This window comes from Ailuropoda melanoleuca, chromosome 10 (assembly GCF_002007445.2).
Source record: "Ailuropoda melanoleuca isolate Jingjing chromosome 10, ASM200744v2, whole genome shotgun sequence".
Lineage (NCBI taxonomy): Eukaryota > Metazoa > Chordata > Mammalia > Carnivora > Ursidae > Ailuropoda > Ailuropoda melanoleuca.
In genome coordinates, this window is record NC_048227.1 from 59,021,618 (window position 1) to 59,037,116 (window position 15,499).

Here is a 15,499-nt window from a genome sequence, read left to right on the forward strand (position 1 = left end):
TTATTTGGCATCCTTTGAGATTTCATATGAATTTTAGGATGGATTTTTCTACTTCTGCAAAAAATGCCATTGGGTTTTGTTAGGGATTGGATTAAATGATAATTGAAGTTCCTTGTGATATTAAAATGGCTGAAATACCATAATACATGTATCACTGCCATTGAAATTCAACTCTGGGACTATTATTTGACCCTTTACTTCCAGAAGAGGAGAAGGAACATTTATTCAGTACCTACTACATGCCAGGCATTCTTGCAACAATCGTGGGAGACATCATTAGTGTTCTTATTAGGTTGATTTTTCCTGCTCTGTGTAGTGAAATCAGGATTCCAGCAGAGATATGAGCCCAGGCCTGCATCCTTACAAAGCCTGTGCTTTCCTCATACTACCCAGTTTCCTCTTCCTCCGTCTCCTGACAGCTTCCTAATAGCAAACAGGGTTTGTACCCAAAACGATGGGTGTTTATCTTTTTATTGGTGCCACAACACTTGTGGGGTACAATCTGCTATTGTGTTTAGAGGGTTGTCACATAATTTTAAATGAGCTGCTATGTATATTTAAGTACTTACAATGTTGAATGGATGGACATACCAAAGGGAATCATGATGTTTGAGTCTGATCTTTTTTTTTTTTTAAAGATTTTATTTATTTATTTGACAGAGATAGAGACAGCCAGCGAGAGAGGGAACACAAGCAGGGGGAGTGGGAGAGGAAGAAGCAGGCTCATAGCAGAGGAGCCTGATGTGGGCCTCGATCCCATAACGCTGGGATCACGCTCTGAGCTGAAGGCAGACGCTTAACCGCTGTGCCACCCAGGCGCCCCTGATCTTATTTTTTAACTGAGTTAAAGCCCCACCTCGGGCTTCTTTCCTATTTGTGTGTATATGACCAAATTCTTGCTGAGAAGAAGGGAATAATCCTTTGCTGAACCATTCTTTTTCCTCATTCTACTTGAGATTTCCAGCTCTGAGCGAGTAATGCAAGTGCTCCAAGACCATGCTGCAAAGACAGTCATGCTGGCTCCATCTCATCCAACTTCCGTGGCTTCCCAGGGTTTGCATCAGTGCAACTATGACCACATCTGGGAGAGTATTTACAGCAACATCAACCTCTACCAGGTACAACAGGAAGAAATAACCAATATGCCTTTCTGTTCAACTCACTATCTGAATGTAGACCTTAGAAATTTACTTTGGTAGTTTTTCAGAGACCCTCCCCATAAAACCTTCATTACCCAGCCAGGTTTGTTTTTGTTATAAAAAAGATTAAATGCTAATTAAAAAGATGGATATCAAGAGGTATAATATAAGATAATGCTGCTGGGAACATATACTTAACCACCACATACCAATGCAAAGCTGCACATTCTAGTGCTAAACACCAAAAGAGTTGGACAGTTGTTAAATATTGTTAGTGTTTAGAGGCAAAGTGGTTCCCCCAGGGTTGGTTCTTTTGGGAAAAGCCTCTTGAAGGCAGAGGAAGTTGAACTGGGTTTGAAGGAATTGTGGGGCTGAGGGAAGTGGTGGTGGAGAGGGAAGCACATTCTAGGAGGGAAGCATGAACAACAATGCAGAGGAGACGCTGTGTTTGGAGTGTTCAAGGCCAGTTTGGTTGAGTGAAAGATTCAAGTGGAAATATAAGGAAGAGAAGTTTTTTTTTTAAGGGGGAGGATAGAGCAAGTTGAATTTTTGAATGCCCATATATTTCAGACAAAGGAATTTGTACTTTATCCTCTAAGGGAAGTGATATATACAAAGCTGTATTTTTTAGGAAGATTGATGTGGCTGCAAGGTGTTAGTTGGATTGGAAGATGGAGATATTGGAGGCAGGGAAGCCAGGTAGATAGCTACTACATAAGATAAGCCTGAAGTTTGGCAATGAAAGGCAATTTCATTGGCAAATGATACTGTAACATTTTAAAATAATCTGCTATTGTTTGTTGCTGTAAGGAAGAGTTTTATTTCCTTTGCTTATTTAAGATGGGAAGACTCAATATGTTTATGGTCTGGGAGGAATGAGCAGTGGAAAAGAAGAGATGGAAGATATGAAAGGGTAAATTTGAGAAACAGATGACCCCAGTGAAAGAGGACGGGTTGGGATGAAGAAACCAGTTGAAGGCGTAATTTTGAGAAAGGGAGACTGGCATCACTTCCCTTGAGATGAACAAGATATATAGAATTGTCAGGTACAAAAGGATAAGATGTGGTAGCTTATAAATGACCCTGGTTGTCACAGAGAGAGAAGGGAGAAGGGGAGGATGTCTGCATTAGTGAGATGGAAGGTGAAAGTGACATGTGAGGAGGTGGGCCACAGGGCCGCCAATGAGAAAAGAGTAAAAGGATGACCATGTAGCCAGAGGGCCCAGTTGAAGTAAGAGGGCATGACTTTTAGTGAGCCCAATCTGCATAATAATCCTATTATTTTCACCCCTATAGATAATTGTAGAAATTATACATAAAGTTGAAGGTAGTGGAGAAGTTTAGTAGAATGCTAGAGAGAGAAGCACTGTCATGGTCCATCATTCCAGGCTGGGTAGGGGAGAAAGTGAAACCTAAATGAGTTACAGATTGGCTGGAAGCAAACACACAAATGCATGCATGTGTAGACACACACACACACACACCCCACAACTTCTATAACTTATCAACCTGTTAAGATAAGAATCTAGAGAATCTAATAAAAAATGAGTTGGCCAAAGAGATCAGGAACAGATACAGCATATCCAGGCATGGATCTCCCTGGCCTCTGAATTCCCTGACAGGGCCTGCAACTACCAGTGACCTTCCTCAGCTAACATCCTGCCAGAGTTAAGAAAATAGTACATTTTTCCTATTCCATGTGTCACCAGGAAGACCTTATACTAACAAGGGAGTATGTTTTTTTAACATTCTTTATTTAAATTCAGTAAATTAACATATAATATATTATTGGTTTCAGAGGTACAGGTCTGTGATTCATCAGTCTTATATAATACTCAGAGCTCATTATATCACAAGACCTCCTTAATGTCCATCACCCAGTTACCCCATCCCCCCACGCCCCTCCCCTACAGCAACCCTCAGTTTGTTTCCAATGATTAAGAGTCTCTTATCATTTGTCTCCCTCTCCTACTTCGTCTTTTATTTTTTCCTCTCTTCCCCTATGATCCTCTGTTTTCTTTCTTTCTTAAATTCCACATATGAGTGAGATCATATGATAATTGTCTTTCTCTGATTGACTTATTTCGCTTAGCATAACACCCTCTAGTTCCATCCACATCGTTGCAAATGGCAAGATTTCATTTTTTGGTGGCTGAGTCATATACCACATCTTTATCCATTCCTCTGTTAATGGACATCTGGGCTCTTTCCATATTTTAGCTATTGTGGACATTGCTTCTATAAACATTGGGGTGTAGGTGCCCCTTCGGATCACTAGATTTGTATCTTTGGGGTAAATATCCAGTAGTGCAATTGCTTGGTCATTGGGTAGTTCTATCTTCAACCTTTTGAGGAACCTCCATACTGTTTTCCAGAGTGGCTGTACCAGTTTGCGTTCCCACCAACAGTATAAGAGGGTTCCCCTTTCTCTGCTACCTCGCCAATATCTGTCATTTCCTGACTCGTTAATTTTAGCCATTCTGACTGGTGTGAGGTGGTATCTCATTGTGGTTTTGATTTGTATTTCACAAGGGGACATTTAAAAACATCCAGCTCTTTTGCTTCTTTTTTTTTTTATTTTAATGTTTTTTTATTATATTATGTTAGTCAGCATACAGTACATCCCTGGTTTCTGATGTAAAGTTCGATGATTCATTAGTTGCGTATAACACCCAGTGCACCATGCAATATGTGCCCTCCTTACTACCCATCACTGGTCTATCCCATTCCCCCCTCCCCTCTGAAGCCCTCAGTTTGTTTCTCAGAGTCCATAGTCTCTCATGCTTCATTCCCCCTTCTGATTACCCCCCCTTTCTTTATCCCTTTCTTCCCCTACCGATCTTCCTAGTTCTTATGTTCCATAGTTGAGAGAAATCATATGATAATTGTCTTTCTCTTTCGCTACTTGAACCAAACTTAAGGGGAAGGAGGTAGGGAGTAGGAAAGAAGGGAGGAGGTCAAAGATAGAGTCAGCCCTTATCACTAAATAAGACCTCTGCTCCTTAGATCCTTGACAGTCTAGCTCTTGATCCTGATATATCCTCCTTTACCTCAGATTCTGGTTTTAACATTTGAGGGCTACCATAAATCTGTTTTCCTCCTTGACTGAGAGAATAGGGGCAATTAAATTCCTGGAGAGCCAGACGAGGGTAAAAAGATGTGAATATGAATAAGGGAGAGGTAGGAGGCAAAGGAAGAAGGAGTCAGAGGTAAAGAGCTTCATGTTTGAAGTCATGGAGAAGTGATGGTCCAGGGTCTGGCTGGACCATCAGGCCAGAACTGTAGCAATGCCCATGGGGACTTAGGGGACGAAGGAGGTTACCAGGGAAAAGCAGAAAGTGCAGGCAAGAGCAAGAAATGGTGACTCAGTTTTCTGTTGAAAGGCAGAAAACACTAAGAGCCACAGTGTGAGCAGGGAGCCCAGCCACACAGGGGAGAGAACTAACATTTCCTGCCATTCTCTGTTACTGCTCCCCTCCATTTGCACATGAGGTGGAAAGTCAGGGTATGGTGAAATGCAGTCTCTGCCTTCGCCAAAGTCTGTTTTGCATGCAGTTGCCCAGTGTTAAATTGGAGAGGGAAAGAAAAGAAAACAAAAGGAAAGCAAACAAAAGGAAAAGAAAGAAAACCACTTCCTCTGACTATTTACTGACTTGTAAATGTTGTTCTTGGAATTGACCAAAAGGAGAAAAATGTGAGCACCTATTTTCAACTTGATTTATGGTAAATAGACACTTAAGAGACTTAGAATACCTGTAGATTGCAGAGGTGGAGCCTGAGAGGAGACATATAACACACACAAATTACCCTGCATGTTAGTGTCATGCAAGTTTCCTGTTCGTTCATTCATTCATTCATTCATTCATTCATTCATTCATTCATTCATTCGGTGATTATTACATGGATGCTATCTTTGTGCCAGGAGCTGTGCTGCTCAGGGAATGAAACATGCGATAAGCAGGTGAACAAAAGAGCTAATCTACATCTCTAACTTGTGGGTGCCATGAGGAAAACCACAGGACGAGGGGGCTGTGGGGTAGAGAGGAGCACCTTCTGATAGATGGACAAGCTCTTTTAGAGTTGGGGACATCTGAGCTGACATTTGATGAATGAGAAGGAGTCAGCCATGCTAGAGAAGAGCTTTCCAAGACGGGAACAGAAAGTAGCACGGCGTTTGAGAAAGAAAATCCTGAGGCAACGATCCATGGTTTTCTACTTTCCCACACATTTTCCTGTGGGTGTTACTTTGTGACCTCCTTATGTATATCTGCTCTGGTCGAGGCCCTTTATACAGTATCTGAAAGCCATTCTGAATGTTGAATACCAGTTAGGGGAGAGTAGGATGAAGTTAAAGGTGACAGATGGGAGAAGTCACAGGAATGTGTGGGTGAATTTTAAAGCTCTGTGACTATTTTGCAAGCAGGTAGCAGTCAAGTATGAATTTTAGCATCTATACGCTGGTCAGCATTCTGATTCTGAAGTTGGCAAGGGACAGTCCAAACCTCATGAAAAATAACTTTCTTAAGGGCCTTCTGCATGAAGGAAAGCAAACCTCATAGGACTGCCCGTTTTTGACAGCTCAAAAGAATATAGCACGACTTCAGGACAGTTTCTGATCAGTTTTCAGTGAATACTATTCACCAGTAGCCTTTCTTTAGGGAGGTTTTTTGTTTTTTGTTTTTTTTAGAAAATAAATGTTTTATTTCAGAGTAGTTTTAGATTTACAGAAAAGTTACAAAAATAGTACAAAGCGTTCCTGGGAATCCCCGGTCAGATTTCTCCTATTATTAACATCTTATATTACTTTGTCACACCCAAGGAACCAGCACTGGTACATTACTGATATCTAAACTAGACTATATTTAGAATTCACTGGTTTTTCCATTAATGTCTATTTTGTGCTTCAGGGTACCATGGTGTCTTTGATTGTCATGTTTCCCAGTTGCCTCAGGTCTGTGCCAGCTTCTCAGGCTTTCCTTGATGGTCTTTGGGAGTACTGGCCAGGCAACCTGTAGAACATTCCTTAACTTGAATTTGTCTGGTGGTTTTCTTGTGGTTACCCTGGGGTTACAGGTTTGGAGGAAGGACACCCCAGATGTGAAGTACCCTTATCACCTCATACCTGGGCCAGATGCTATCAACCTGATTTAGTACTGGGGATGTTAAGCTTGATATGTGGTTAAATGTGTTTGTTAGGTTTTTGCACTGTAAAGTGACCATTGTTCTTCTTAAGAAATTGTTAGAAATTAATTTTAAACTGCAGAAATAATACATAAACATCTTCTCCTTGTTAAAAATTGAAACATCATTGAAAAATTAATGCTTTAACTTTACCTAATGGGAATTCTAATACTGGTCCCCATTCCACTTCCTCAGGGGTAAACACTGTTATTGCTTCAGCCTTTTCAATACATTTACATTCAAACATATGTCCTCATTATATATATATATATATGTAGTATAATTTTGTGTTTTAGTTTTCGATATAAATGATCTGTCATACTCTATGGATACCTTCATTAACTTGCTTTTTTCACCCAACAATATGTCTTAGAGATCTGTCTCTGTTGTTCTTTTTCATGGCAGCGTTATATTTTATTATATACTAGAGATCACACAGACACCTCCTGTGGATACTTGTTGCCATTTTTTTACCCCGTTAGAAACCATTCCTACTGAACTTTCTTGTACTGCCTCCTTGTGCACACCTGTGTTTCTTTAGAGTAGATATTTAGAAGTGGATTTTCTGGGTCACTGACGTACACATTCAAAATTTTCCATAGACATGGTTAAAGGGTTTTTCCCCCAACCAGCAACTTACAAGAGAACCTGATTCCTCACATTTTAACATTGGATATGTTTGTCTGAACGTTGATAATGTTTGTTATGTTTCTATCGCAGTTTGAATTGGCCGTTTATTTACCATTGACGTGTAAGGCTGGCTACTCTTTCCTTTATACACAATTCTTTTTCCAGATTCACTTAAAAATCTGGGTTTGGAGGATAAAGAAAACATATCAAATTTTCTACGGGCACCTGGGTGGTTCAATCAGTTAAGTGTCTGTCTTCAGCTCCGGTCATGATCCTAGGATCCTGGGATCAAGCCTTGCGTCAGGTTCCCTGCTCAGTGGGGAGCCTCCTTCTCACTCCCCCCTACTCATTCTCTCTCTTGCTATTTCTCTCTCAAATAAATAAGTAAAATCTTTTAAAAAATATTAAATTTTCTTATCATTGTTAATTGAAGATAATTTATAAGTAGAAAGAGAATTCTGGTCCTAAAGGACTGCATTTTTTGGATATCCTTTAGAAAAAACTTAAAAATAATTTAACTGTAGGGGCACCTGGGTGGCACAGCGGTTAAGTGTCTGCCTTCGGCTCAGGGCGTGATCCCGGCGTTATGGGATCGAGCCCCACATCAGGCTCCTCCGCTATGAGCCTACTTCTTCCTCTCCCACTCCCCCTCCTTGTGTTCCCTCTCTCGCTGGCTGTCTCTATCTCTGTCAAATAAATAAATAAAATCTTTAAAAAAAATAATTTAACTGTAGTCCTAATCAGAAGGCATAGACCAGCCAGCCCTGTGTGGATCCAGCCAAACCTCCCAAACGTGTATTATATCAAGTTATTCGTATCCAATGCCATTGCCCAAGAAAACACCTGTTTACTAAAATGGCTGTTCATGTACAGACATTAAGTACTACTATTGACCATCATATTTCTAAAGCTATGGTTTAATTTGGTCACTGTTCTTTATGGAGCGCTGTGGTGGCAGAAAACACTATATCCTTTGCCTCTTCTTTTGCTTCTTCTCACTAGCCACATGGAGGAGAAGAGAAGGGAGCAGCTACTTTTCCCCATCAGCGTTACTGCTCCCCTCCATTTCCAGAGATAGAATGAGGACCTGGTGTGCCCTCCCAAAAGGGCTGTTGTATACAGTAGTTCCAATGTGCAAGAAGTTCAGGGAAACAGAAAGCACTCCTTTCTGGTTTCCCTCATCAAATTCAATAGAACATTTAAAACACAAACATTTTCTGTTGACAATAGTGACATATATTTATCATAGAAAATTTGGGAAATGTAGAAAAGCTCAAGGAAGAAAATAAAAACCAGCCATTATTTTACTACCCAAATATAACAATAATATTATTAACATTTGGTATCTATCCTTCTAGTCTTTTTATTCTGCGGATATACACAAATATGCTGTGGGGACATTTAGGAGATGGGAGATACATCGTAGACTTATTTTCCCCTGATTATTCCTGCACCCTCACCCCTTGCTGCACCTCCCACTCCACTGCTCCTGCCAGTTTCCCAGGAGAAAATGAGATTTGCAATCAGTGGAGATCTTGGAACTGTCAAAATACTGGCCAAGACTATGCTGGCAGAGACCCAGCCACCAAGTAGAGTAAATGTCAAAGGATTTACCTACCTAGGAAGAAGGAACAAACGCAGGTGGTGTTGACATTCCGGCTTCTGGTCGCCCCGCAGCCTACCTGCACCATGTCTAGTCCTCTTAGGGGAACACACTCATGCACTTTGGGTGTTTCCTGAGCAGTTGACTTCTGTGGGCTGTGGCTGGTTCTCTTTTTCCGGAGGCTGCTGGACTGTCTCCCTCTACTCACCCTACCCTGTTGTGCCCTCTTCCTTTCTTCTTCTTCTTCTTTTTTTTTTTTTTTAAGATTTTATTTATTTATTCGACAGAGATAGAGACAGCCAGTGAGAGAGGGAACACAAGCAGGGGAAGGTGGGAGAGGAAGAAGCAGGCTCATAGCAGAGGAGCCTGATGTGGGGCTCGATCCCATAACGCCGGATCATGCCCTGAGCCGAAGGCAGACGCTCAACCGCTGTGCCACCCAGGCACCCCCCTCTTCCTTTCTTCTTGGCAGCCTAGGGGTCCAGCAGTACTTCTGTGGCTTGCTCAGTCATACCTTCATAGTATCTTTCACCGTAACCTGATGTCACTTTCTGTTCCTCCGTATGTAATTCTGGGTAATGTTAGAAACAGCTGGAAAAGTCACGATCCCATCAGAGAAAGGCTATGGTTCTGAGCCTGCCCTCTGGAGCCACACCAGGCAAGGCTGAACTGCAACATAAGGGCACCAGAGGCCTGGGAGGCAAAAGTCTTTGGGAGAGCCCCTCTAACCCAAAATTCTGGGCCAAATAGAAACTGCCAAGATTCAACTTTCCTCATAGAGTGTATGCTTTCCTACAGATTTTCTTAAAATAACAGAGATTCTCTTAACTTGGGCATGATGACCTTGTGTTTTGTATTAAAGAAAAGAAGTGCACCATGTCACCTCCTATGGTCTATTCTAGTCTTAGGGTTGTGGGGTGTTTACACGGAAATACAAATGTGCTCACATCCGGAACAGACAGGAGCTAACTCTACCCACAGGCAGAATGGGAAGCCATTTAATGATAGTCGATTAGACAACTTTCTCTCTCAGCCACTTTTCCTAATATCCCTGCCCCCAATTTTCTTCTCCACTGCCTGTCATAAAGACCAATAGCCTATCTTTAGAGTCTTGGGAACTGTATTGGTTAAAATTATATTTGGCTGTTGGTCATAATTAAACACAAAATAGTAGGGGATTAAAGGAGATGGGAATTTCTTTCTCTCTCCCTCATGTTAAGATCCAGGGATAGGAAGTACAGAGCTAGCGTGATGAATCTGTTCTGTGGAGTCCTCAGGGACCCCTGCTCCTTCTATCCTGGTGTCCCAACACATGCAACCTCCATACCTGAGATCAACCCCTGGTCGAGATGGAGCTCCAGCTGTCACATTCATGTCCTAAGCAGCAGGACGGACAATGAGGGTGAGAAGCTGCCACTTCAGGGAAATTCCCAGAAGCTGCCACATGGCATTTTCACTTTCGTTCCATTGGCCAGAACTTAGTCACATAGCTACACCTAGCTGCAAAAGAGGCTTGAAAATGTCATCTCCATCTGGGTGGCCATGTGCCACGATAAATATTTAATTACTATAGGAAGAGAGGAAAATGGATCTTGGGGAACCACCAGCAGTTTTTGCCATAAGGACTTACTGGAATTCCAAGAATTATCTATTAGAATATAAGTAACCCAAAGAGTGGGGTTCCAAGCTAACTCATTGCCACTCAGTGTTTTGTGGGTATCAGCACCGCTATGAAAGAGAGTGTCTTATGAGAATGGGTTGTATGCCTAGGGACAAGCAGAAAGGACAGCTAAGAAAGGGGCTGCCAGAGGACCAGGGGCAGGCTCCTTCATCAATATCACCTTCTTCACAGTTTTTCCTAGGACTCTGTGTGTGTGACATTTTTCCTGCTCGACATCAGGAAAAATGCCTGTGGAAATAAACATAAACCATGACTTCTGTGATAGATGCTGCAGGGCTGACTACTGCAATCCGTGGGCAGGGGGGAACTAGCATGTACTGGGCACCTATGAGATGCCAATCGCTATGTGTTAATTCTCACAGCAATGCATTTTCTATTATTATGCCACTTTACAAGTGTGAAAACAGGATCAAGACTTTAAATAATTAGATCATATAGCTAAAAAGTAGAAAGAGGCCTTTAACCCACTGATCTCTCTCAGCCTGGAACAAGGCTAGATTAGAGACGTTCAAGGTGTCAAACATCTACAAATGTGTGCATCAACTTTTCATAAGTGAATCACATAAAAGGTGTCTGTGTGTGTGTGTGTGTGTCAGGGGGTGGTATTTAAAAGCTGTGAATAGTTTTGTAAAACGAAGACTAAATAATGATAAAAACAGTAACCTCTAACTTATTTAGAAATCCAGATTTCCATATGATACGTTACAGTGGATCTAAATGCTCTTCTGCTTGTTCATCTAAATATGCCTTGGATCATGGGATTTAATTTTGTGGTGACCCAACTGTGACTTTGTGAATGATATTGCAAATGTTTATGTAATTCAACTCATGCTACTTTTTTGATAGAATGAAAATATGAAAGAAGATGACCTTTCAATGGAACAAAATGAAAATGACCTAGCACAAATAAGTCACTGCCAACATGTTGATGAGCCTGTCAAGCAGAAAAAAGAGAAAGGGTAAAATTAAATCATGTTATTGGTGACTCAAGGAAATGGATTAAACACGGTGGGGAAAATTGAGTGACTGATTAATAGGCAGGTTACATGTTAACTAAAAAATATTTGAAGCTGAAATAAAAGCAAGACTGTTAGAGCAGGTCAGACAACTAAATTAATGTTTCACCCTAGGACTGGGTTTTTCACAAGAGTGATTGCTAAGAGAAATTTCTTTTTATATTTATACATATGGAGTAATCATTTTCCTTCTAATGCCTTTTTAAAGAGTAGCTACTGTGAAACTCCCTTAAGTTAAATAAAATGACTCCAATTTGGTATATATGAATTTTCCAAATCACTTTGAGGTGAAAAGCATTTATTCTGTTTTTCCTGCCTGCTAAAGGTACAGCTATGCAATGGCCCTACAACTGCTGGGTTTGGATGGTGGGACTGGGCCCAGTGATAGGGGTCCTGTCCTGATGAAGGGGACCTACTTGTCCTTTCTGTATCTGCGCCACTTGCGAATCAGGGAGCTGCAGGTATGTGGATGGCATGGCATGCTGGTTTCAGGTGTCTGGAATGTTTTGTTGTCTATCAAGGTGGCTTTCCTGCTATTCCAGTAGTAATGCATTTTTATACTTTGTTCTTCTGATTTTTCCACAAAATCTGGCCTTTCTGGGGGTGGTGTGTTTCTTTTTTGGGAGTGGAGTTGACTTGCCAACTTCCAGGGCCCCATTCAGTTTTACTCTGTTGTGTGGGGCGAGCAAAGGGTCCTGACCTGATCTTTCTTTGTTTCAGCGCACCTGTCTAGGAATTCTGAACTACTTCAGATCTGTTGAGCGAACACTGACAATCAACACTTCAGGCCTTACCTTGGTTGCAGGGAGTCTGGTCCCCACCATAGAAGATAACTCCTGTGTAAATATGGCCAAAGGAGGCTTAGGCACCTTGCAAGGCCTAGGAGCTCACCACTATGTCCATGGGACAGCTGCCGAGCACAAGGTGAGCTTAAGGTTCTGCTGAGAGTTTTTTCTGCCTCAGTTATCCTGTCTCCCAAGTCACCTTCTTCTTAGTCCCTGGAATCTGTTAACATGATGGAGTAACAGGTGGGGTTTCTTAAGGATACAGCTCTTTAGAAAAGTTCAGTGTCCACTTGGGAGTAGGACATAGGCAGAGAAGACTCTAACAGCAGCCCTGGAGGCCACAATAGGAAGGAAGGTATTTCAGCTGCTGGTTTGTTGACTTTATAGTGAACAGAACCTGAGGAGGCCTGTCTGTTATCCTAGCCTGAGAACCACATGTCTTTACAGAGAAGCTCTTATAAGACCCTCTTTGACATTACTAGAGATACCTTTCTGCCTCTTTCCTGTTTTCAAAGCCACAAGTGAAAAAACAGATTAGAAAACAAAGGTAGGAAAAAATTGAAAGAGCTGAACAATAAAATGTCTTTTATCCCTCTAAAAGGCTGTTTGCCCCGTGGTGCTTTTAATATCTCTTGAATGTATTTTTCTATAGTCCACAAAATTCATATCAAATCCCTTTCTTTGGGAGTAAAGTTGAACATGCCTACATTTTCTTGGAATACTGTAGACACTCTCGGAATATTTTCCTCTCAATCTCTAGAAAGTTTAGTCCTGAAGGTAGAATTTAATATGACCTTTATCCTCTTAAAAGATAGTTTGACAAATGTGAAAAATAAAATCTGTTTATCTACCAAACAGGTTATGTTTTAACCTCATATGACCCCTGACTTATGTTTGTCATGTCCGTAAGGCTGTGAAATCTTATCATCAACTATGTCTAATATACAGTCTAGAGTAGCACTGTCAATAGAACTATAACACAAGCCACATATATAGTTTACAATATTCTAGCAGCCACATTTTAAAAGTATAAAGAAATATGAAATGAACTTTAATCATATACTCTGTTTAACCCAATGTATCCAAAATGTTATCATTTTAACATATCAATATAAAGAAATAATGAATGAGATACTGTACTTTTTTCATACTAAGTCTTCAAAATTTGGCATGTACCTTATATGTACAGCACAGCTCAACACAGACAAGTCACATTTTAAGTGCTCAATAGCTACATGTGCTTAGAGGCTACTGTATCGCACAGAACAGTTCTAGATATTGAAAAACATTTTATTTTCCCATCCAGTCACCTAGGGTCCAACCTTCACTCAGTGTACAAGAAACTTCTCTTTTTGATCTCCTTGGCCAACAAGTTCCACCCCCATACCCTTACCATACACAGTTTTACCCCTCTGCCCTTCTCACTTGATCCTAGCTCATAGTTAGTCAAGTCCAGTTAGTAGTATGCTCCTCAGTGGACCTAGAGGGGAGGGTAAGATGTTTTTGAAACAAACACACCTATAAAACAAACACATCTTTCTTTTGCTAATATTAAACCTATCTCATACTATAGTCATACTTTGTTATTTGCTAATAGATTAAAAAGGGATCTTTCTCACCGCTCAGCTCTCTCCCATTTTGTTTGTTCTGCGATGAGGGGTGGGGGTAGCCATGAAGGAAGGGAGGGGAAACAAATCCTGTCCTGCTCCATTGATGGTAGGAGGAGCTGTTCAAGGGTATGCAATATTGCTTCCCTATGCTCTCATAAGTGATTAGAATAACAGCTCCCTTAGAAACTGCCAGCAGCTGCTACTAGAGTGTGAGAAACTCAAGGAAGTGGCCTTCCTTCAGGGTCTTTAATAGGACATGTGGTTTAGCTATACTCCATGCATGTGGCCTTGTCAGCATTTCAACTAGAATGTTGAGGCCTAACTATGTGATTCTTTCCCATAGAGGGTGAGAGATACAGATGCTAGTTTGTTAGGGTGATCTCACAATGTCCAGGGCCAAGACTGGGACCAAGATCACTGGGCTTACCAGCCTGGGGTGCTGACATTAGAGAAGCCCCTAAGATGGAGACTTTTCCCTGGACCTGTGTGTTTGATCCCATGATGAAAGTCTTAACAGAAGTATTCACCCTATGACAATACCAGAAAAGGAAAACACCTACCACCCATCATGGATTCTTTATGAGTTTACTTTAGGCATGTGTCAGAATAGAAGGAGCCCCCAAATGAGAGGCAGCAGGCTTTTCTTGCTGTTTGACCTTGAATAAATCTCTTTCAGCACGGGGATCTGACACCCATGGCGTGTTCAGGATCTGCCTGGACTTAGCATGCTAATAGCAGAGGCTATTATGAGCAAGTGGTGGGAGATGAGGCTGTAGAAAAAAATCAGGCCAGACCATGAAGGGCTATGCTCTCCTTAGGATAGGGGCTAATTCCAAGGTTGGTGGGGAACAGAGAATTTTAAATAAGAGAATGGTCCTCCTTATTGCTTTGTAAGTTTCTTAAGATCTTTGCCTGAATGTAATCATGCTTATTCCCTTCCCTGAAGTCCTTCACGGGTATCCTTTTCTCACAAGATGAAGTTCAGGCTCCTAGGGGTAGTTTTCAAGGCTGGACACAATCTGACCGCTACCACCCTCTTGGACCTCATTTCCTTCCGCTGTCTCTATACTTCCATCCTGATGGACCTGCGCCTGGGCCTCTTCTGAATGGGCAGAGCTCTTCATGCCCCTGGGCCTCATACATACTGGCTCTTCCATCCCTCACCTCCTCTTTCCTTGGTAAGTACATACCCTATCCAAGAGTCCATTCAAATAACACCTCTCTGAAGCCTTCCTTACATCTCCAGGCAGAGCTGAGCGCTTCTCCCCACGACTTGTCTAACTATTATAGCACTCAGCTCATGGCCATGCTAGACTGTTGGTTTATTTACTCCCACAGGCTGTGAGACTGTCATTCATTCATCCCTTCATTCACTCATTCATTCCACAGATGTTCTGATCAGTACATTTACTAGGCACTGGTCTAGGCACTAAGGATACAGCAGTAAACAAAACTGGCACAAATCTCTGCCATCATGGAACTCTTCAGTGGAAACAGACAGACATTAAATATGTCAGTTGGTTTGGCACCAAAGCTTCCCCAGACTTCCTAGTGCCTTGCAGTTGGCTGGAGCCTAGTGATGAGGTTTGGCCAGTGGGTTGTGAGCAGAAATGACACGTGTCGCTTCCAGTACAAAGTATTTAAGAGCTGGTCTTTGACTCTCTAGCTTTCTTCCCTTGCTGCAGCCAGTGGAAGGCACATATTGAGCCACAAAATAGGAAGATCCTAGATCACTGGATCACTGCTGGAAGATAGCTGTCTAGAAAGCAACAAGTCCTGCAGAGGGCTCCGCATGAGTGAAAGATTCATCTTAACTGTAGACCGCTACACTTTGGGGTTATCACAGAACTACCT

At 41.7% G+C, this 15,499-nt stretch overlaps 1 protein-coding gene across 1 annotated transcript in view; it reads left to right on the forward strand.

The window, feature by feature from the left end:
• The first annotated feature begins 1,095 nt into the window (after positions 1–1,095).
• LOC117804216 overlaps positions 1,096–15,499 on the forward strand; it is a 39,912-nt gene continuing 25,508 nt past the window's right edge. The window contains 4 exon segments of the mRNA XM_034670769.1: positions 1,096–1,118; positions 11,081–11,193; positions 11,576–11,711; positions 11,971–12,174. Coding sequence (XP_034526660.1) covers positions 11,090–11,193; positions 11,576–11,711; positions 11,971–12,174 — 444 coding nt within the window. The 5' untranslated portion in view covers positions 1,096–1,118; positions 11,081–11,089.